Source organism: Xiphophorus maculatus, chromosome 23 (assembly GCF_002775205.1).
Source record: "Xiphophorus maculatus strain JP 163 A chromosome 23, X_maculatus-5.0-male, whole genome shotgun sequence".
Lineage (NCBI taxonomy): Eukaryota > Metazoa > Chordata > Actinopteri > Cyprinodontiformes > Poeciliidae > Xiphophorus > Xiphophorus maculatus.
In genome coordinates, this window is record NC_036465.1 from 26,429,268 (window position 1) to 26,452,918 (window position 23,651).

Sequence of the window (23,651 nt, forward strand, 5' to 3'; positions counted from 1 at the left end):
CAAAGCCATTTCTAAGTCTCCACAGACAGAGGGAACATGGGAGAGTGGTGAACTTTTCCAGCAGTGGCTAAACCTACCAAACCCACAGGAGTTCTTCAGAAACTGATCCACAAGACCATAAAATACACCAGAACAACGTCTAGAGGACTTAAAAGAAGACAAAAGTCACATTTACCAAAAGCACCTCTGATACAGAAAACATTCTTGGGACTGGACGTTTAAAAAATGACAAGGTAATAGAAAGTATTTGCCCTGCTAGATCCCACAGTCCAACATGGTGGTGGTAGAGTGATGCTCTGGGGCTGTTATGCCGCTTCGGGACATTTGATGAAACCATAAATTGTGCTCTCTATCAGAGAAACCTGAAGGAGAGTCTCTGGTCAACAGTTTGTAACTTTAAGCTAATGTGGATAATGGAGCAGAACAACTTCCTACCAATTATCACAAATAACTGATGACGGTTGTTGCCGCCATGAGTTTAGAGGGGGGGGGCAACTCCTTTAAATCAGACCCAGCCAGGTTGAATTGGACAGCTTTTTCCCTAATAAATGACTTGATTTGTATGTACACATAACCCAATGTTGATTCCATGATCTCAAACATTGAAGTGTGTGGGTTAGGGTTAGGTGGGGGGGTACAAATATATTTCCTGTGGCCCTGTGGTTCCTAAAAGTAAGTGAGTAGAACTGTATCGGTGTTTAAATGTGTGTGATCGTACCCAGAACCCTTCTCCTTCTCGGATGGGGTCAGCGTGTTGTTCTCTGACGATTTGCTGACGTTGTCACTCGACTGGCTCCCCTTCAGGCCCTCCTCCGCTCCCGCGCTCTGCGGCTCTTTCCTTTTCTTCCGAGCAAACAATTTCTTGAACGTCTGGAACTTTGATTGTTTCTTTCCTGAAAAGAAAAAGAAGAGTAAAAGTCGTTTATTCCAACTAACTGTAAAAAGATGGCACAGTGACGTATGATGGTGTGTTACAGAGGAACGCCTTGCAGACGCTAGAGCATCTAGATCACTACAGACCGTGGAAAGCTGCAGGTAGAAGTTCAGGAGGAACCACACACCAACACAAAAACACACACTCGCCCACACACACACATTTTAGTACTTGCAGACCATCACACACACTAATGCTTCTTATAGCGATGCTGTGGAATCATCAGCGGACATAAACTGCTTCCATTTAATGACAAACTGTTTGTTCTGTTCATTTTGTCATGGTTACAACTACAAAAGTCAGTGGATTTTATTGGGATTTTATGTGACAAACAAACAGAAAGTAGTGCCTAATTGTATAAAAAAAACCTTAATTTTCAAGAACAGGGTGGGAAAAACAATCACCTGACCTTCATCTGCTCCTAAAATGAGGTAAATACCAAACGTCGGACCACGTCGTTTCTTCCACTCTGATTTGTCGCCAAGCTTTAGTGACAGAAGTTGTAGATTTTAGTTGTGAACGCCAAAAAATAACTAAAAAGTTAAGACCGTTCTGAAAACTCTTTTGGCTTGGACCAGGTTTGGGCGATACGGACAAAGTTTTAGTCACGATATTTTGTGGTAAAATGATAAAAGTGACTATAAGAACTATTTATAACTTCATTTTTATATAACGTTTTCTTGGCTGTGTCATAATTGCATGACACAGTAATTATAGCTACACAAACACAAGTACTTTCCCATTTGTAATATTATTCTTTAGAACACCAGTCGTACCGTGATTTGTGTCTCAAAAGTAAACGCAAACATTTTCAAATGTATTTAGCATGTATATTACATTGAATTTATATTGTAAATAATTACAAAATGGATAATAAAAGGTGTAGAAAATAGTAAGACAATAATTCCGACAATATAGACAGTTTTGAGGGATTTAAAACATCATTAACTGGAATTGATCGATGAATCAAAATTCTTCTGATAAGAAATTTATTGCGATAATGATAAACGATACGATAAATGCCCACCCTTCGACTTCAAAAAGTAATATTCTTTTTATACAAGCCCCATCATTTTTGCCCCGTTTCTGATCCGAGCTAAATCACAAATATGGAATTTTAAACGTGAACATTTCTCACTTTATCCAGGAACATTTGGCATTGCGCTACATGTATTTTTCCTTTTTGAAACCTTCCACGAACAAATTCTGAGCTGCAATAGCGCTTTCGGAACTAAATAATCATTTCCTATCCAAACGGATAAAAAAATTTAAAAAAAAATCTAAATCAAGTGTTACGTTATATGTTTTATTAATATGTGAAGCACAAGAAGCCTTTCTGCATGCCAGCAATAAATATCAGGGGGGAAGCACCACCCAACCTTGTCATTTACTGAGCCATTCTCCACATAATGTATCATTAAACCAGGAAAAAGGCCACCAAGCTGGTGTAAGGTCACTGCAGCTCTGCTGCTGTAAAGCTGGGTAAACCTTGATTTGCCAACATTCAGCTTCTAAAACAACAATAGAAGGCCTCAGAATAGCAGCACGGAGAATTCAATGGACGCTAAGGTCAGAAACGAAGGAGCTGATCTACTCTGACTCAGTGAGAAGGTGGTGACCTTTGAGGGGAAAAAGCACGCAGCGGACTGACGGAGGAGAGAGGAGCTACCGTGTGCACTTTGTTTCGTTGTACTCCGTGACAAATCGCTTATCCTTTCTGGTAACAACTGTGGTCACGACAAGTTAAAAATAAAATTAAAAAAAAAAAATCACACGTATGGCTAAATTTGTGGTTCCAACATCTCCACTGGCCTACAGTTGGTAGAGACATGGAAGAACAAGAACAACAACAAAGTATGAATTTGCCTAAGTTTATTCGTTTTTAAATCAAAACACGGGTAAAGTGAACAGCTTTAAAAGTTTGTGGGATGAGTTGACAAATAAAGGGTTGAGCTACTGTGACTGGGTCCATCTCTAAAAATCAAGTATCTTCACATGTTACAGAGTAGCTCAAGAAATGTTGAAATACTTCCTGAAAAGCAAGAAATAAACATATTTGCAAGCTTAGCAACATATTACTAGGCTACAAAGTTGAATATTAAAACTTGTTTGTCTATAATCTTAGCGATTTCTTTTGTAATTTCTCATATGTGTTGCCGTATTTTTATTTGCTGGGAGTAGGGGTGGGCATTTATCGTGATAAATATCTTATTGTGCCATGAATTTTGATTTATCGTCGTCACGATAAAATGATGTTTAACGTTTAAAACCTCCCAGAACTGCCCATGTTGTTGAGTTTGATAGTTTTACTATTTCCTCCACTGTTTGTTCAACAAAAATAAAAACCAATACATTTGAAAGGAAGGATGAAACCAGTCACACTTCTTTATGTGACCCGTGTCCTAAAGAAGCGTAACAGAAACGGAAATGTTTTTTCAACAGCATTATTTGTTTTTGTGGGGCTAAAATTGATGTGACGCACAATTGCCTAAAAACAATTTAATGGCTCTTATTGTCACTTTTATAATTATCACAATAATAACACAAAATACAGTGATAAAACTTTAAGACCACATCATTATATTGTTTAGTTTATTGCTTCTTTTTCATCCAACAAATACTCAGATCAGATAAAAAAACAAGTCTATGATTGGCATTTAGTTGTGAATACAGTTGTTTGCACATAAAATAGTACTTTGCACGTGAGAGACGTCAAATGTTTTTGGCCCTCCTGGCTTTCCATACATAAGGAGCAGGAGAGCCAGAGTTTATCAGAGTTGAGCGCTTTAAATGACTAATTTGTTTGCTTAGATTTATATATGCGCTCACATCAGTCTCACTGCACACTCAGATTCGGTTTCAAAGTAGCTGTCCTAGAAAACCCTCAATTCACGTTGGAAAAAAAGTAAAGTTAAAAGTTAAATCATAGTCCTCTGCATATTTGTAGGCTCTATTAAATATAAACTAAAACGTCAAACAGACTCTCAGTTGTACGTACCCGAGCAATCCTCCTGGACCTCAGCAGGCTCCTGATTGGTGGGCACGTCTGGAGATCCTGATGCCATGGCAGCACTGTCACTGCTGAGGAGACACAGGGGCAGAAATGATGAGCATCACCTTATAATACAATTACATTAAGTCCCTTTATGAAAGGAGAGAGCGGTAAGGCAGGGAAACATGGGATGCATTAGCTGAAAGATGATGCAGCCATAAAATTAAAGCCGTTGTAGTTTGTTCAGCAGCAGCAGCAGCAGAGCTGAAGGGCCTCTTAGCTGAAATAAATACTCAGTCCTTCACACTGTAATATTGTGTTCCTTTTTCAGGCAGCAAAGTTTAAAATGATAAAATAAATAAATAAATAAATAAAAAAAAGTAAGTGAACGTTTCAAGTTCCACTGATGTTTAATACCAGATCCGACCCGATCTCCCGTCCGATTCGTCTCCACGACCCAAACATCCCGACAGAGGAATCTCAGCTCCGCTTCCAGAGGTCTGCGTCTCCGCGCTAAAATGTTTACGTCGCCCCAAACAGCCGATGCGCAGCAACCTCCAACACAAACTCAAACTCGGCCAGGAGATGGCTTTGTTTAGATGCACCTGGTTAGTGCACTCCGCACAGAGCGCGGACCTCGGGATGCTAAAGAAAGTGGATAAGCTAATGTCAGGAGAGTTGAAAAGTGAGTTTTTTAAAAACGTTTTTAACTGAATTACGGGTGTTTTTTAACATTAAAGTTCAAATGAGTCACATTCAAGTTTCCAATCAAGTGCTGACTGCACTGTACAGCACTTCCTGTACAGTTTTGGCAGGAAGCTAATTCATTAGCTACATTAGCGTCACGGAAGAAGCTAATGTTTCATTATACTGGTGACGTTATACTCAATACAGTTAGGTCCAAAAAATTATGTTTTTTTTTTACTTTACAACATGTACATTTATGCTTACACAGTCGGGTACGACAAATTAATAAGCTTGGATTTTTTAGTGTTGGTGCTAGTTTATTTTATGCCCAATAAAGTGAAAGAAAACGGTTCATTCCGGCACTTTGTCCTTGTAAAAGGACTTCGTAGGGAACGCTATGATAACATGTTCTAGTGATTTTGAAGTTGTACATTTTTAAAATCTTAACATGCTTCGATACCAGTAATCCAGGCAGACCTTCATAAATGTAATCAACTTTTACTGTGCTAAAATCAAAGTAAAGTACAAGAATGAGCGTGCAGTCCTTTTAAACGGGACAATGTTTGGTTCTTGGTGTTTTTCGCTGGACCGGAGTCTCTCTGGAAATCTTCTTGTCAGCTGTGTTTACTGTAAGATGTGTGTTATAGAAACAGGAGGAACATTCCAGCGGGCTAGCTGAGATGCCAGGGGCAGCGGGGGTGTTTCATCAGTGTTACCATTAGACAGTCGCATCGGCTACACAATCGGCATCTTAAAGTCAGGAGATTCATCATCGATCTCTACGTTTACCTCGGCACTCACAAACAACAAAACCAACAAAGTAAAGTGAAATTATTTTTGAATTCCGGTGGCTTTAATGGTATCATTCTCATGTCGCAGCATTGGCATGAACCTGAATCAAATAATCCCGAATACCGTTGTTGCTGCTGCTGTGAGCTGCGCTGCACTGGGTTGATCATTTCCTGTCTGATGCCACAGGGACACACTGTGAGCTCACACAGGCATAACAACAACACACAACAACGTCTCAAGGAAGCAGATACAGAGCCACGAACAGAAACAAGCACGGACATTCCCGCCACATGTTCTCTGTGATATGAAAGGATGAGGAGCAAAGATAAGAAACGAGAGGAAATTAGATTATGGAGGTTAACACTCAACAGTTCAGCCACAACGCAAGCCTTGATCCGAACGTCCGCAGACAGTTTCTCCCTTTTATAGTCATTGTCATTCGAACGTAAAAATAAATCTTTTTTTCATTTTAGATTTTGCCAAATGAAGGCAGAAATTTGTGATCAAGCATTAAAGGCTTTTAAAACGGTGCACGTTGCATCTAAACTGCACTCGTACCAACTGTGTGGTAGGTTTAGCACCAATTCTCGAAGACACATTTCATATATTTCCAGCAATGCTGCAGTGATTCAGAAAAATAATCCAGGACAACACGTTTCACATGTTCTATTTTGCATCATATGGGATGTTATAGTTTGTGCCTCTAATGTGGGAACTTGTATAAAGTCAATAGATAAGACACTGGCTGTATATAATCAATGGAAAACGTATTTTAAAAATCTGATCCATATCCTTAACCTATACGTGTTTTATTTCATTTAGCATATTATTTTATGAACTGAGCATATTCATGTTAGATGAAAGTAAAGGGAAAACTTTACTTTCATTGGTCCAAATGAGAAATGTGTGGGAAATTTCTTCGCTCACGGATGAGGTGATGAGGGTTAAATTTAAGATTAGGGGTCAGGGGTCAAAGTGACTGACCTGGGCCCGCTTCCAAAGCTGGCTCCCAATGGTGACATCCTCCGTTTCATCTGAGAGGACACACAAGAAGGAGGGAGAACAGAAACACAGAAAGAAAGAACGATGGATTTGAAACGTTTGGGGGGAAAAAAAGATTCAGATTTGAAAAATTTGTTAATAAAGAGTGAGAGGGGGGGGGGAGGAATGAGACAAACACAAGACAGAGAGAGCGACCGGGGTCAGAGAGAGGGGTTGTGGGAAAGCAGTGTGAAAGGACAGAAGAGTTTGTTAGATAAACAGAAGAATATTTGGACAGAGAGGCTAAATGAAAAACAGACTTACAGTAAACACAGATCTGCTAACAGAGGCCAGCAGTGAAACTTACAAGCTAAGAGAAGCTCACTGAAATCTCCTTAACTTCTTTCTTATATATGAAAAGTAATTTTTTTTTTCTTCATTGTATTAGTGCAGGGTTTACTAACGCAGCAAACTGAAAACTGGGTCTAACTTGACCAATAACAAATGTGCATAAAAACCAAATCTAACCTGACCTTTTTGATTAATTCAAATAGTTATATCAAATATAAAAAACCTACCAAAAAATTAAAGTATTAGTTTTACAGAGCTACTTTTCTTAGTTCCTGTAATAGCTAGCTGGACTGCTACTTTGATATTGTAACATTATTTTTCACCTCAACCATAAGATTTCTAAGGCTATAAATGTTTTTGATTCCATCTCGGCTTATGACAAAAATCTGATCGTCTTTGCTGTCAGTTTTGTTCTTATGTGCAAATTTTCTGTTCTGTTGAGAAGCTAAATCTGCTAGCTAATATGCTAGCATGTTCCAAGGTATTTTGTAGATTGTTTTCCGTTGACACAGAGCCTGATAAAGTAATATTAGAGAACACGGTAAACCCAAACCGCATGGAAAGAGACACTTTGACAAACACCGATGGGAAGAAAATTGTGGTCCAGTCCATACTTGGATACAATCTCCAGATGCCTGACGTGCCATCCTCATCTGTTTAGTCCATTATAAGCCAGCATAAACACCATAAGAATGTCCAGTGATGTTACCCATCAGGAAGGAGACAGGTATGACACACACACAGACACAAATGTGGGTGCAAAATGTATCAATCAACTCCACCGCAAAAGCAGGAAATAGCATGAAGATGTTGGCTAAAGGTCCTGGGTGCTTTCTGATGTGTATGCAGCAGTGACGTGCGCTGAGGTTCATAGCTGGTGAGGCACTGACTTAATCATAATCATATTTACAAATGTAGACCCCCTGCATGTTATTGTTTACATAAGGAAATTTCGCGCATGCGGACAACGCTGGAGGGCAAAAAGACAATTCTTTTACATGTCATCCATAGCCGCGCTGCCGCCGTAACTCCGTTAACTCAATTTTTTATGTTATGCACTTGTTATGCATGTCATGCATGCTATACATGTTATGCACCTTAAAGCTAATGAAACGAATGAAAATATCTACCGTTGTGACCAATTTTAAACCCAGCATATGCAATAACAGCCTTTCACAGGCAGACACATAAAAAAGGGTGTAACGGACCTGGGAGGCGCCGCTGACTCTCAACACGCCCTCATTTCACCCGTTTACCAACGAATCCAAACTCCACGGCCAAGCCGCATCACCTGCCTTATGGGAGCAGAAACATTTGTTCTGTTGTAAACAGTGTTTACTTCTATATCATCTCTAATATCACACGCTTTTCTTTTCTTTTTTTCCCCCCAGCTTACGTTTCTCCACGACTGTTTCCTGGCAGCTTTTTATGAACTTGGTTTTGTTTCAGATCCTAATCCTTCAGTAGCAGTAGTTTGCACTCAGCGCGAACCCTCCCAAGTGCATCATTAGCTTTATTTGGAGATCCATGAGGATGTGCATATGGGAGACTGCCTGTGTGTGTGTGTGTGTGCGTGCGTCACATTACGTAAGCATGGATTAACACACTGAGGTATTCGGAGCAGTAGTGGGTGGGTGGGGGGTTCTTTTATTAGCGGGTTGTAAAAACCTCATTAACACCTGCACACTCCACATTGTAAACATGTCTTTATACGCCTGTAAGTTGAAATCTGTGCAAAAACGAGGAATCAAAAGAGGCTTTTGCGATTCACGGTCTTATGGATCGTCTATCCAAGGGAGACACAAAATGGTCCAAAAATGGACCAACGGCATGCAAAGAAACGTTGAAATCGAGGTTTATGACAGAAAATGAGGAATGGATTTAGAAGTGAACTGTGAACTTTGCTGTCCCCGTTGACTTTAGCTCGACTTTGCCCACAGGATTTCTGTACTTATGACGTAAAGCAAATCCAGTCTTGTCGAGTCTTAATCCTTCAATGGAGCTAGTGTTACTAAACCCTCGGCAGCGCGGCTTTCCGGTGCCGACTGTCTGCTACAATCACCAGAGATATGCAAGAACCTGACGTGATGCCTGATTGAGGGTTCTGATCTCCAATTATAAAAAGCAACTCTCTAAGAAAGGAGAATAAACCTGCTTACAGCCACACCGTTTCTGTTTACGCTGCAAAAACACAAAATCTTACCAAGTATTTTCTAGTTTCTACTGGAAATATCTTAGCACACTTGAAATAAGACAAAACTTCTTATAAGTACATTTTGTGCAAGACATAGGAGCTTGTTTTAAATCAATAATTCTTTAATATTGAGGTTCACTGGCAGGTGATTTCACTAACAATACATTTTACCATGTTATAAGTGGATTAACCTGCCAGTTGAACCAGTCATTCCTTTAATTAATGTATGCATTTGTTTACATCTTGTCAATGTTGAACTTCAACAAACCTTACTGATTTTTATGCAATGGACCAACACAAAACAGAACTTACTGGTGTTCTTATGACGTGAAGCACTAGTACACCAGTATCAGATTTTCTTAAATATCAGAGACTTTTAAGGAAAGTCTAAATTCCTTTTTAATTACCAAAAATTTTAAATAATCCCACCCACACCCCTTTGCCGCTTTGTCCTTAAAAATACGTTACACAGACTAAGCGGCAGAAATGAGGTCGTAATGGAGCAATGGGACAGTCTTCACTCTTACAACCTTGTAACTGTGTGAATTACTTCGTAGACTGAAGTGTCTTGTTTACTTTATGTTTGTTGTTGTTGTTTCCTCTCTTTTGATGCTTTAAAATTTAAACCTGAATAGAAAGCTTTAATTACATAAAAAGAAGAAATTACAAATGATAGAAAGTATCTTTAAAAAAAACCTGGATTTTATTTCAGTCCATCCTTCTGCGAATTGACACGAATTCAAAACAAACGGAAGCTGTAAAACACGCTTGTCTAATAATATGGTAGCTCTTGAGTGGGCTAACATCACTGTGAATATATGGAAACACCAGGAGTGTAGTGGTGAGAGAACAAAAATAAATCCAGATTTTCCACGAATTCAATCTTCAAAAACAGAAAATTGGATTAACTGATCGTCTTTCTACTTTGGGTTCATTGTAATACTAAATATAGGCAGCAGAATATGAGCAGTCTGCCAAAATGGATGGCTTTAACATACCAAAATGTGAGAGTTTAGACTTTGTTTAAGACACTGTATGTCAAAATGTTATTCAGCAGGAAAATTAAATTAACCTGCAATTAATTACCTGAATTAAATGCAGGTAATATTTTCAAGAAGTGGAGTACAGTAAACATGCTTGGTATAACTTGCTTTAAATCACTAGAATAATTAAAGAGCACGGGAAAAAACCCCCCAAAACAGACAGCAGATGGAAAGTTGCATAAAGAACAATTATAACCGAATACAGCAGAAGTCTTTAAATGGAGAAAAGGGCAAAATCCCCATGAAGCACCAGATAAATCTCAGATAATATTAATAGAAGCTCACTGACTGTTTTCTGTCAGCAGTGGACAGAAGACAGCCTCCGGTTGTGTGGCTGTTCATTCGGAAAGCGGAGCCACGTGAGAGCCGTTAGTGCTGAATTACCCGACAGCGTCGGTGAACGGAGAAGCTGCCGTCTGCCGTACATTCCTCGTTGGACGGGAGCGACTTTCACTCTTTTCATGCAATGTTAGCGGGAAAGAAAAATCGCCACATTTCATCATGTGGACTCTATTTTTGAAACCTAATCTGAAAACAGTGGGAGTTTTTTGATTAGCTGTCCATCCAGGAAGGAAATAAGGAATATTATTATTATTATTATTCTCAATAGGAGACACAAATCTAGTCTCAGAAGGAAAAGCTGAGCAGAGGAAGTTATTCCCAGTAGCATGGTGAGTTTGAGACAAGCTGACCGTCTTTAATTTTTAAAAATGTGATGCAGATATTATTAGTCAAGGCAGCAGAACCAATAAACTTGACTCACTTGGGGGAAAACACGACAGCGCAGCTATGATTAGGTCTGTTTCAAATAGAAACAATGATGGTACATACTGTATCTTCTTTATCCTTGATTCAAAAAGAGTTACATACAAATTGGAACATTGGAAAACCATTAAAATATTGAGATAAAAGTGTAACTACCTCCAGAAATTAGAGTCAGAACTCTGGGCCCTTCCAGAACGCACCGTCAGCCAGAAGAAACATGTTGATCAAATTAAAAGATTACTTTTAACCTACATCTGTGAAAAGAGAGTGAAACGTCTTGGGCTTAACTGTAACATCTTAGTGACTGCTTGTTTATATCAGGCCGTAAACACCAGTGACCTGAATGTGTCAAGAGGAGACCGTGAGGCCGTTTCTCCTGACCGGCTCCAGAACCAGCTGTCTCCAATCACCATCCACCCAGGAACACCCGGCCTCCACATCCACTCACCACCAGACCTTCAGATTGAGTGAAACATTTAGACCTCCAAGCTTCCTAAATATGTGAATGTTTCAGTAGCTTTACTAAACCAGTGTTCAACATGTTCAGATTCAGTTCTGCCAGAACTCAAGCCCTAATCTGCTACCTCCGATCTTCATCAACCCCCCCCAACAACAATCATCATCTTATGTGGTATCTATTAAGACCTGAATCTAACCATTGACTCATTGCCTGAATGAATGTCAATGAGACAGTAGGAAAACAATCACTCAATGTTTGAGTTTAATTTTAGTCATCACGATGTCTCCACTACTCTGTCACTTTTCAGTCACTAAACCCCCTTCTCCATTGTCGAGTCTCACTTTAGCCTGTTAATGTCTGGTTCGGTTCTAGTCAAGTTGGGTGTGTCTCCATTGGAAAGTCTGTTCCTCGCTGCCTGAGAGGAACGTGGACGGGCAATGAGTGCGCAGGAGATGTGGTCGACATCTCCTACACAGGATGATGTCGTTTTGCGCATGTACCCTTGGATGGCCAGTTTATCCAAAATCTCTTGGCGCATTTGTTCTTTGCTGTCCAGTTGACGCTGTATGCGCGCTTCCGCCACAGTTGATAGAAAGGTCTGGACCTCAAGGTGTGACCATGGGACTATCGATTTGCAAATCGCCAACTACTACTGTCTCGTCAATGAACGCTGTCCGCTGCCAATCAAATCAATTTCGCCCAATACCTGGCTTGGCCTGCATCAATCTATTAAGAGTTTCATAACCTCCTAGTAGCCAAGTCTCTTCCAGAGTATGGATATTTACTATGACACACCCAGGAAGTAGTCAGTGTTGATTCATCTTTGAACAGTACTTAGAATTGTAGTAGTCATGCTAGAGTGAGTCATATCACTATGCAATATTAATATTACTGTTTGCATCGATGTGCATGATCTAGCCAGTTGGCTGCGTTGTCATTGCCTGTGACGCCCACAGTTAGGGTAAGAGACGATGGCTGAGATGTTTAAGCATGTCAAGGAGTATAGCACTATTGTTTGTAGATCTGGGGTCAGCAACTCCAGTCCTGCAACTTTTGAGTGCGTCCCTTCATCAACAGACGGATTTTGACTCCTTGGGATGTCATTAAGCTTTACAAATGTCTTCACTCATTCATTTAATCCAGGTGTGTTGGAACAGGGAGGCATCCACAAGTTTAAAGAAACCAGAAGACTGGAGTTACAGACACCTGTTGTAGATGTTCCAGAATGATAAACTAAAAAAGACGTTCAAACTAAAAAGAAAACTTACTGCAATCAAGACATTCTTTGCTTCCTTCAGAACAGAAGTTATGCAATACCTCAATTTGGAAAAGATGAGACACCCATCAAAGGTTCTGCATTCACTGAGATATTTGTCAATTTTACAGATTAAAAAAATGACTTCATTATCTATTAAAGAATTATCTGCTGAATAAACAGCACCAATGCTACAGACACAGTAGTACTCTGATAGTAAAGCAATAACTGCTCTTTAATCCAGTTTATTTCCATTGCCTTTTTGGGTGGTGAATGTGTTACTTTCTCCCAAACATCTCTGATTGTCTTCTATGAAAACATTCAATGCTATTCCTCTTATAGCTTTTACAGAAGTTCTTCCAAACCCGTCTCTGATCCTCAATTTGAACCAGACGGCCGTAGAAGGACATAAAAACTATATGAAGAATGTGGAGGAGAAGAGCTCCAGGCCAATATCTCCGGATCTCCACCTCGTCTTTTCTGCCTCGTTTTTCATAAGTTCAGTTTTTATCGAACTACTGTTTCTCCGGCTGTGCATTACTAACAAGGAACATGTTGTTTAGGACCTTGGTATTTCCTCAACACCCTTGGAATATGAAATTATTAATGACTTATAGGGCTCAATTTCTCTGTAAAGTCAAGTGAAAGCTCTACAAATTGAAAGCTAAATATTCTATGAGAAATGCTATCTATTAACATCTATTTGTCACGTGTCTATCGCGATATATATTGTTTTCAATTTATTGTCCGGTCCTAAAATTTCTAAAGGAATGCAACTTTGACTCCAGTGCATCTTCTGTTTGCTCCAGTTTCAGTGTTTATATATAATATTTACTAGAATTTAAAGGTTATTGATCTTTGAGAATGTATTTGTGCATTATTACGCATTATTTCTGGGAAATGGTCTCAAAACAGCAAGATCATCGTTTATCGCAATAACGTCTGGGACAATTTATCACCCAGCAAACATATGTTATTGTGACGGGCCTGGCACGGACTACGTCACCCAGAATGCCCTGTGGTTCTCAATTGACGTTCAGTGAAATTATTATCTATTGATATTGATCACGTGCCTATAGCAATACACATTTTCATTGATTTTTTGGTCAGGCCTAACCTAACAAGATAACTTTTGATGTCTGAGGATTGCCACACCATAAAATTAATTTTGGGTTTTCATTCGTCATAAAGTTAAAAATAATCAAAATTGACAGAAATAAATATGAAATGTATCAATCTTTATGTAATTAATGAATCAAACTCTTTTTGATCAGTCTATAAGGCGCAGAAGTCAGATTTTAGAGACAATCAGATCTTGGAGTCGTTGCTAACGTGTGCAGAGACCGTGTTTCTGAACATCAACTGAGATAAATCTCATAAGCAAGAATAAAGTGTTCAGCTTCTGAGGCCAGAATTCCCGACTGCATCATTCTGGATCCTGGTAATCCATCGACACTAGGTAAACCAGTTCTGCAAAGCGACAGCCGTCGGGCCGATCACAGTTCAATTCAGGTTAATTTAGGAAAATCTACTCTTTTACGCCAAGTCGTAAAAGAAAGTGAAAGAAGAGGAGGACAATTCAAATGATTTCTGTTCGAGCGTGACATGATGGCGGTCACAGAACTCTGAGAACGACACGGCCGTCTCGCCTGTCGGGTAAAACGAAGAGGGAAAATCGAGCTTGGAGTTTGAACTTTTGCCCCAAAATACTAAACAGTCCGAACCTCAGCGGCTCCTAAGTGAAGGATGTTGGTAGAAACAAACCACATGAAGACGGGGAACGCACTGGGGTTTTTTTCAATTGCTAAAATAGAAACATGGGTTGTAATTTAGAGGACTCTCTGGAACAAGACCACTCATTGTAAAGTAACACAATATTATTATTATAATACATTATTTGCACTCAATTCTGTTCAAAATTGCAGGCCTTAACTGGTATTAGAATCTCGCTGTGTCACAGTTACAGTATTGATACTAAAACACAAATGCATAACATGAATCAATTGCTTTTATATAAAACTAGAAAAAGATAAATATATGTGAGATATGTAATATTATTATTATAACATATATGTATAAAAACATAACCATAAACACAGAATAAAGACAGTTTTTCTTAATTGTGGTTACCGCACAGAATATGATCAGTTTTAATTATTAATATTTCATTATTATTGTGTCAATATTATCTATACTTTGGCTCGATAGACAGCAGTGACGCCTGGACAAAAGTTGAACATTTTATACTTTTGAAACGCATAAATCTTTATGTTTTTTTTCTTGAATACCCTTTTAGATTAATTTAAAAATGTCCGGGGGGTTTTCTAGCAAATTTTTGACTTTTCAAACTCAGAAATGTTCTTGTTTTTTCTTGTAAATTTCTGAGATTTATCTCAAAATTTCTGAATTTTATGGCAGAAATCTACTCCTCTTCCCCCCCCATCTACAGTGGGCCTAATATTTCCCAGCATAGTCCCTAAAATGTTACTTTGAAGCATTAAATAGGGTAGCATAGTTCATTAGCCTTGTTTCAACCAGCTGACTGGTGGTGCGCAGCAACAGTTTGGCCAAACTCCCTGCCATCTCATTCAAAGGAAATCAAACTGCAGGAATGTTATGATAAAAAATGTCGCTTTTAAAACCTTGGTTAACTTCACTGTTGCTGTAAAGCATTCCTGAGCTACTCCAACAACATTTGTTACACATTGATAGTTTTTGTCCCGTTTCAAATAAAACGTGATTCATGTTGGGGGTTTTTTAAAAACCCTTTTAACTGACGCCCTTAAAATACGTCCATGCAAGTCAACGGGTCCTTCTGGCAGGTAAGGGGTTCATAAACTGTTCAGGAGAGTCGATCAGGCTCATATTTTCACTATTTATTTTACATTCCACTCCTGAGTTTTGGTAGCAGCTCAGAGCCGGGTCCTGTGAAGCCCGGCGGTTCCTCCCTCCCCTGGAACGTCTGACTGAAGCGAGCTTCGCTCTTAGCAACAAGCCCTACATGGACTCCGGACAAAAACACCTCCATCAGTGTCTCTGGACAGAACGCATTCATCTGCCGTACGGACCGGCCTCTGCTCCACTCGCATAACGACCCTTCGAGCAGAAGCACGGGGAGACGCACTAAGAAATTAAAAACAGAGATTTCGTAACTAGGCGAACTGCACCAGGTGAGCCTGACTTAAACGCCTCTCCGGGAATTTAGTTGCAGTTTTTAATCAGCTGGTGAACTCCCTCATGCCAGGCATGCTGAAAACCAAATATTTATGCATTCATATCCATAAATATGCTACTGGAAGCTTTCTCTCCAAATATGATTATTCAATATGAACCACTATACTGCTGTGGAAATTTGTAGCAGCGTGGCTCTTTCCAGGGACTTACCCGGTTTGTTATTCATGCAGCAGGTGAGAGCGGCTGCTGAAACAAAATGATCATTACAGCAACAGTGATGTTCTCTGATACTACTGAAAGTTAAATTATTATATTCATGAACATGACCCTTTAAAAGTAGAATATAGAGAAATGTTGACCTGCAATGCTAATCGGGGTTATTGTCAAAATAAAGATCAGATTGTAGGAGTGGACAATGTGGACTTAGGATTTTATCACGATATTTTGTAATACTATTGCGATATCGATAAAAGTGGTGATAAGAACTATTTATTACTTCTTTTTTAGGTAACTATGACTCTGACTGTGTCACAGCAATTATAATCCCTCTAACACAAATAACTTAAAAACATTCCCATGTGTAATGCGCTGCTTTAGGACAACATTCATGTAAAGAAGTGATTTGTATAACTAAACTGCACATTTTCATCGTATTTTTACATATATTGGTATTTATTGATATATTGATGATTGTAACTAAAACACTCTTATCTACACACATAATTGTTCCCTTTCCTTTATGAATCGGTGCAGAAGGAGAGATTCTTGGATGCCTGTAATGTTTGCTTTTGATGATTGACACCTTAAACTGAGTCCTGCTAGTGCATCGTAGAACAGCATATTCCTGTGTTTACCATGTAAAACACTTTTAACTGCCTTGTTGCTGAAATGTGCTTCACAAAGAAACTTCATTTAACCACACAGTCCGCCAAAAAAACCTTTAGAAAAGAAAAAAACCCAATTCTGTTCACAATTGGATGCTGAATATTTGTTTAATCCAAAGGCACATTTGTGGCAAGTATTGAATACAGTCTCTTCTAATGCAGAAGTTTGATTTAAATGCATTCTGAAGGTTACGAGTTACTAAGAACATTGGAATAAAACCTCTTCAAACGCTTCACATTACGCCTGTCACAATAACAAATTTGGCTGGACGATCAATTGTCCCAGAAATTATCGCGACAAATGACAATATCATTGTTCTTGAGACCATTGTCAAGAATTATAATAATAATAATAATGGCATAATAGTGGACGTTCGCCATCTCAAAAACCAATAAACTTTAATTTTCAGAAGAAAACTTTGCGTTGCAACGGGAAGATAATTAAAATAACCAAAATAAAACACGACAACCAAAAACAATGAATCATAAAAAGGAAATTAAAACCACTTATGACCGAAACCATAAACAAAATTGATTGTGATGTCACGGTGAACCAAATTGTCCTTCAAAAAGTATTCATCATCAGAATCTAAATGATTGAACTCAGTATAATTTATCACGCGATTAATTGATTAATTCTCTATGGTGACATGCTTACATTCCCCTACGGACGTATTGACCCGTTCGCACTCACAAGAGCAACTTGGGATGGAATTTCAAAGGTTGCCAAACCTGCAACTTTTCTCGACTGCAACTCGGCCACCGAGCCACAGTTTTCACTTTCTGGGTGCCACACATGTAAAAATGTTTGTCCGAGCCGACGCTGCTGCGCAAGCCACGAAAAGTCACGCATTGTTGCCGCGTCCCGGCAGGAATGAAGACAAAGACGGTGGAAGGGGACATCTGCGGCCACCGGCACCACATCTACTAACTTTGCTACAAAAAAGGATCCTCCACTGGAGGCTGAAAACTAGAAGGCAGTCATTATGCTAACCCTCTGTGGCTGAAGCGCACTGCCAAGCCCGGAGCGCTAAATTTAGTCAAAGCGCTCAACCCCACAGAGGTTCTCCATCAGCGAGAGCAGAAATGAGCTCCAAAGGGTTAAAAACTAAAAAATGTCTGATTGGCGTTGAGTGCAGAACCCATTAGTTGAGCAACAGGACTTGATTCTGTGCCAAGGAAATTGACAGGAAACCACACTCACCCTATACTGTCGGATGACAGCAGAACACAACAAAAGCTATTTGCTTCTGAAACTCTCTGACTAACCATGAAATCCTGGCACATTCAATTGGTTCCTCAGATCAGCTCTGACTCATGCAGTTTAATACCAAGCCATTGTATCTGCCACAGTCACAGGGAGTTCAAATAAATTACAGCTGAAATCAAGATTCCCATTACAGACCAGCACTAGTCTGTTTTTTGTAATGCACATTAAGAGGATTGACCAACATGAAGCGGAGTCTGGAGTTACAAAGATGTGAATGAGAACTTTCTGGATGAATCAGTTCAGATGTTGGGTAAACAGTTCAGTAGGAAGATGTTGAACAAACTCTAATCTGAGACTTACTTCCTGCCCTTGAAGCATCCGTACATCCCCGCCATGGTTGCAACGTCCAAAACGATCCTCACAAAATCAGAACACCTCGTCTTTCGAGAGTTTACTTCCTCCTGGTCTGCGGTTGGATACTCCAGTCCGGCGCTTTCCCTAAGGCGAGATGAGCTCTCTCTCGTTTCCGCTCAGGAGATGCTGCTCCTTAAGATCAGCTGGTCATCCAAGGCGAACTGTCCTCTCAACTTCCTCCCTCACAAGACGGCTTGTCCGTAGAAATGTGTCCATGAAACTCTGCCAACTGTCTGGACCGCAGAGCAGTGAGAGAAATGTTTTGTACAGAACTTGTAGTCAGAAAGTTGGAGGAAAATCCACGGCAAATTCCTTCTTCTCCCTCAGTGCAGTGGTCAAAAACAATAGACTATGTGACTGAGCGGCTGTTGCATGTCTCCGTCCTCTCTTCCCAGCCACCACGACTGGCAATGCTGCACACAGAGGGGTGGAGGGAAGATAGAGAGGGAGGAGTGAGGGCGGGAGGAGACGTGTGTGAACAAGATACTGCCCTCTTATCACCTTATTGTTTCATATTTTCTGTGTGGCTGCTTTGTAAAGATACAGTTGTTGGGAAAAGCACAGGGGTTTAGTCAACTCAAACTTCCTGGTTCTTTGGATGCCAGAGAACCACAACGGCTGAAACAGCTTGAAGAGATGGTCTGTATGTATTGAAGTTTAGTTCAGGAAAGCCATTTAAAAAGGATTCGCTCTTTCTGCAGATTTCTTGTTTTTGTCTTCTTTCATCCATCCATTCATTTTCTTTACACCCTTGTCCCTAGTGGGGTCGGGAGGTGTTGGTGTCCATCTCCAGCTAACGTTCCGGGCGAGAGGCGGGGTTCATCCTGGACAGGTCGCTAGTCTGTCACAGGGCAACACAGAGACAAAAAGGACAAACACAGAGAGACCAATTAACCTAACAGTCATGTTTTTGGACTGTGCCTGGAGAGAACCCACGCATGCACAGGGAGAACACGCAAACTCTGTGCAGAAAGACCCCGGGCCGGGAATCGAACCCAGGCAACAGTGCTACCAACTGCGCCACGCCACGCCACTGTGCTTATCGCCTTCTTTTTTTGTCAAAATTAAAAGTTTAGCTCAAAGAAATATTCACAGAAGACACAGATAAAGCGACTTGAAAATATAATCTCCCAGCCCTCTCTTGTTAAACTACTATTGCAATTCAACACAACCCGGATTACTTCCTGACCCAAATCATTAAAGTAGAAGCTGCCTGACAACATGAAGTAGGCTAAAAGATCTCAAAAAGCAATACATCATGCCTGTAATCTTAAGTCTTTAGCTAAAAATTTAGCTGCGCTAACCCTAAAGCACTAATCATAAACATTAGCTATTGCTAAAGTGCTAGATCAACATGGTATTTAGCAGAACCTAATGCTAAAGCGCTAAACTCAATCACGTTGTTACCCACCATGGGTCAGTGACAAAAGTATTACAATGTCTTACATCGCCCCCAACAGAGTTAAATTTGTTACTGCACATTTAACTGTACGGCTGCACTACAGGAAGTGATTCTTTGGAATAAATCTTTCGCTCATTTTTTAGAGTATTGCTAACTCTGTTGCTGATTTTGCCTAATTGAACGCAGTAGGACTCTGGCCAGAAAACACACAGCATGTCAGTAAAGTGTTTACAGTAGAACTACAGCATGAAGTAGCCAGACGTAGCCTGGATTACAATCTGACCTGAAAAATCAGCAAATCACTTAAATAGAACCTTGTTTAGCAACATGAAGTAGGCCAAAAAACACCACATCATCTCTGTTATCTAAAGAATTTCAAGAAAGAAGAAAGTCGCCGGTATAAACCTGGAAAGGCTTTTCTAAGGCTTTGGGACGCCACTGAACCAGAGCAAGAGATATTATCTACAAACGGAGAAAACACGGAACAGTGGTGGACCTTCCCAGATGTGGTCATCCTACCCAAATTACTCCAAGAGTTCACCACCAAGTGCCTCGAACATGTAAAACAGAAGTCAAAGGCAGAGCTAGGTCCAACCAGGCGTTTTTCACAGCAGGATGGTTCCCATGGAGATTAAAGGATTTCTGAAACATACATGAAAGAGTCAAGGCAACACTACAGGTATGTTTTTGATGAGGGAATAATATTATAACATGATGTAAAGCTCAGAAAAATTGTTTTTACATGATACGGCACCTTTAAGATTTGCAACATCAAATCTTCCTGAACTGTGATTGACAAAAAGATTGAAGTCAAAGTTTTATTCTGATTTATTCAGTGAGGGAAACAGCACTTCACCATCCAAATGGACCTCTGAACTGAATCCTGTTACATAAACACACAGCTTTATCTTGGTCCAGCCACAACTATGAAACCTGGCTCCTAAAAAAAAAAAAAAAAACTGAAAAAATGCAAAAATCTCATGAATCATCAAACCGTTCAGAGAAGAATGGTGGCAGTGGAATGAATTTCTCAATCCCAACATGTCCAGACCAAATATCGAGTGTGATTTTGCTTTTGCTTCAGACAAGCAGAAGCTGTCCAAGTCATGAGAATCAATGTGTGTGTGCGTGTGTGTGGGCGTGTGTGTGTGTCAGTGTAAATAAAGAGAAACAGTCTGTATCAGTTCCAGAGCCCCGCAGCTCCATTTCAACAGCATAATACACAAACACACAGTCACTCAGATGAGTTTTGGCACGCTGTGATTGAGAAATCTCCTCCCTCTTTCTCTGTCTCTCTCTCTCTCACACACACACACACACATAGTATTGAGTTCACAAGATGACAAAGCCAATAAACCATCAAGCATAATCTCAGGCAAGCCCAGTACTGATGGAGGATTTTATGGCTTCAATATATGGGTTAGTCGGTAATTCCACCAGTTCTTTCAGTATATCTCTGGCTTTGACGCAGATTAAAACCAAGAGCCGGTTTTCTAAGGATTCCTCCTCACTGATTGTATTTCTCCTACAAACAGTGGGACTTGACATTTTAACAATAGTATGAAAGGCCCGAGGCTTCGACAACAAAAGAAGTAGCTCGCAGCTGCCAAGTAGACAATCTAATCATCCCTGTCGAACACTGTGGATTCACTTTTAGTACACAGTTTTTGTTGACCTTTTGATAAAAAAACAAAAAACAACCCATCACTGTTAATTTCAGTTTACATTGAAAAGTTTAACTTCTGCAGTGGCTTATCGAGGCCAATCAATCGAATGCTTTTAGCACTACACGGATGAAGCCGCTGTGTCCCGGATAATCAATGTTCCTGATTTTGTGTCCACGGCTGGCCTGCTGCTTATACACACACCCAGCAGAATCTGACGTCTACATCAGCACGTTCCTAGTGGGGTTTGTTTTTAGCCGTCCTGAGTTGACACGGTTGGCTACAGTTCCAGGCGCAGGTCTTCAATTATGTTGAAGTTTTGGCTGCATATTTAGGTACGCGGTACAGCAGGGAGGTCAACCTTTGCCCCGGTTTCAAGTCTTTTACAGCCTTTGGGTTTTCATGGAGGTTTCCCCTAACCGTCTTTTCATTATGGATCAGTTTTAGCGCAAACGATTTATCACTTAGTGATACCTACTTCCTTGTCGCAACAGGCTATCTATTCTGAAGTCATCTACTGATCTGATTAACTATGGGCCGGCACCAGTAACCGAGTGCTAGCAAATGAAAAGGATGCATTAGCTTTGAAGGAGCTGGTGGCTAATGCGTTCGGCTATGCCAGCATTAAACTGGGGCATGCTATGACAACCTTGGACATGCTAGTGAGACAGACTTTGATATGCTAGCAACAAGCTTTTACATGCTAGTGACAGACTTTGATATGCTAGCAACAAGCTTTTACATGCTAGTGACAGACTTGGATATGCTAGCAACAAGCTTTTACATGCTAGTGACAAGCTTGGATATGCTAGCAACAAGCTTTTACATGCTAGTGACAAGCTTGGATATGCTAGTGATAAGCTGGGATACCTAGTGACATGCTGGCATATGCTAGCGACAAGCTTTTACATGCTAGTGACAGACTTGGATATGCTAGTGAGAAGCTCGAATATGCTAGCGACAAGCTTGTCACTAGCATGTCCAAGCTTGTCGCTAGTATATTCGAGCTTCTCGAGCTTCACTAGCGAGAAGCTCTAATATGGTAGCGACAGGGTTGGATATGCTAGTGACAGACTTGGATATGCTAAGGCAGGCTTTGACAGATTAGCCGCAAGCATACCTAGGATGGTCACTCGCAACTTGTACTTTTTTCTTTAAGAACACTTTATCAAGAAAATGGCAGGCGTACATTATCTGTACGCCAGTAAGCAACATATATTAGATACACTGATGTGTTCTTTCCATGCTAATGGAGAGCAGAGGAGGTACATCACACTTTCATATTTTTGTTTGTGGAAATAATTAGAGAAACCATGCACTCTTTGCTTCCCTCTTCATAATTATGAACTACTTCATGTTAGTCTGTCAAATAAATCTCAGTGAAAAAGATTAAAGTTTGTGGATGGAATGTCAAAAATGTCAGAAAAAAAAAGTTCAAGGTGTATGAATATTTCTGCAGGTCATAATAACCCATTTAGGAAAAATCCCTCTCTCCTAAAGCAGAAACAGGAATGTAAAACCCACCGCTTCAGGAAATTCACAACATCTGCAGCAATACCTGAGCCACCTGCCTTCAAACTATCCACCCTTATTACCAAACAGGAGAAAGTCTGGTAAAAAACAAAACAAAAAAAAAAACACCTAACCAACGCCTCTGAATGAATTTCCCAACGCTGGCGAGTCAAAACAGATCCACAAGCATGACGCAACTGCTCCAGTGCACACTTACACATGTGTATATGCAGATGTCAATCCCATGACTTTCTGTTTACAGAGCCAAGAGGAATGTCGGCCAGCTTCCCTTCAGAGCGAAAGAAAAAAGTGGATCTAGGCATTTCCTGGAACAGATCTCAGTCTGGAGCCACGGGGAGAGAAACCATAAATACAGAGGATCAGGAGGAATGAAGGGGAGAGTGAACTCTGAACTCCAACGGAGAAGGAGCTTAAGCTATGTCTGTAACAACTCTTGTGCTTCAATTTTAAAAAAAAAGAAAATGTGTATTATGTTAGCTAAAAAAAAAAAATCAAAGCTTGGGCTCTTGTGATTTTAAACCAGAGCTGCTGCAGTAAATTTGGAAAAAAATCAAAATAAAATAATGCCCTCTACTGGCAGCAGCTGCTAGATTTTCAGGTGACATCAGTTCCTAATGGAGAAATCACAGCAGATCATCCTGCAGCCTCACTTATCTCAAGGCATGGGGTAGTTACCATAACAACGTTAAAGTAGATTTACTTTTTAAAAAAGTGTTAAAAGCTTCAAAACCACAGAAATCTTCTCCAATAACATTTCTATGAATAAACTTCTTTAAGTTAGACGCCGCAGAAAGCGAGACATACCAAATACAGTGTTTCTCTGAGCGACTTGGGTAATAAACTACGCACAATCCTCTTGCTGTCGCTGATGTTACATGGTGAAAACGCTGAGCGATGACTCAAATGGCTTCTTCCT

The 23,651-nt window shown here is 40.0% G+C and overlaps 1 protein-coding gene across 6 annotated transcripts in view; it reads right to left on the reverse strand.

Annotated features, from left to right (window-relative positions):
• The window catches only part of LOC102224453 (uncharacterized protein KIAA1211-like), a 54,363-nt gene that overhangs the window by 23,278 nt on the left and 7,434 nt on the right, over positions 1 to 23,651 (reverse strand). For 4 of the 6 annotated variants that reach the window (XM_023328931.1, XM_023328930.1, XM_023328934.1 and 1 more), the window contains exons 2-3: positions 3,933 to 4,015; positions 719 to 893 (exon numbers count right to left, since the gene is read on the reverse strand). In XM_023328931.1, coding sequence (XP_023184699.1) covers positions 719 to 893; positions 3,933 to 4,015 — 258 coding nt within the window. Of the gene's footprint in view, positions 1 to 718; positions 894 to 3,932; positions 4,016 to 6,389; positions 6,440 to 18,082; positions 18,873 to 23,651 lie in introns of those variants that run through there. The other 2 variants (XM_023328933.1, XM_023328932.1) reach the window with 2 other exon arrangements.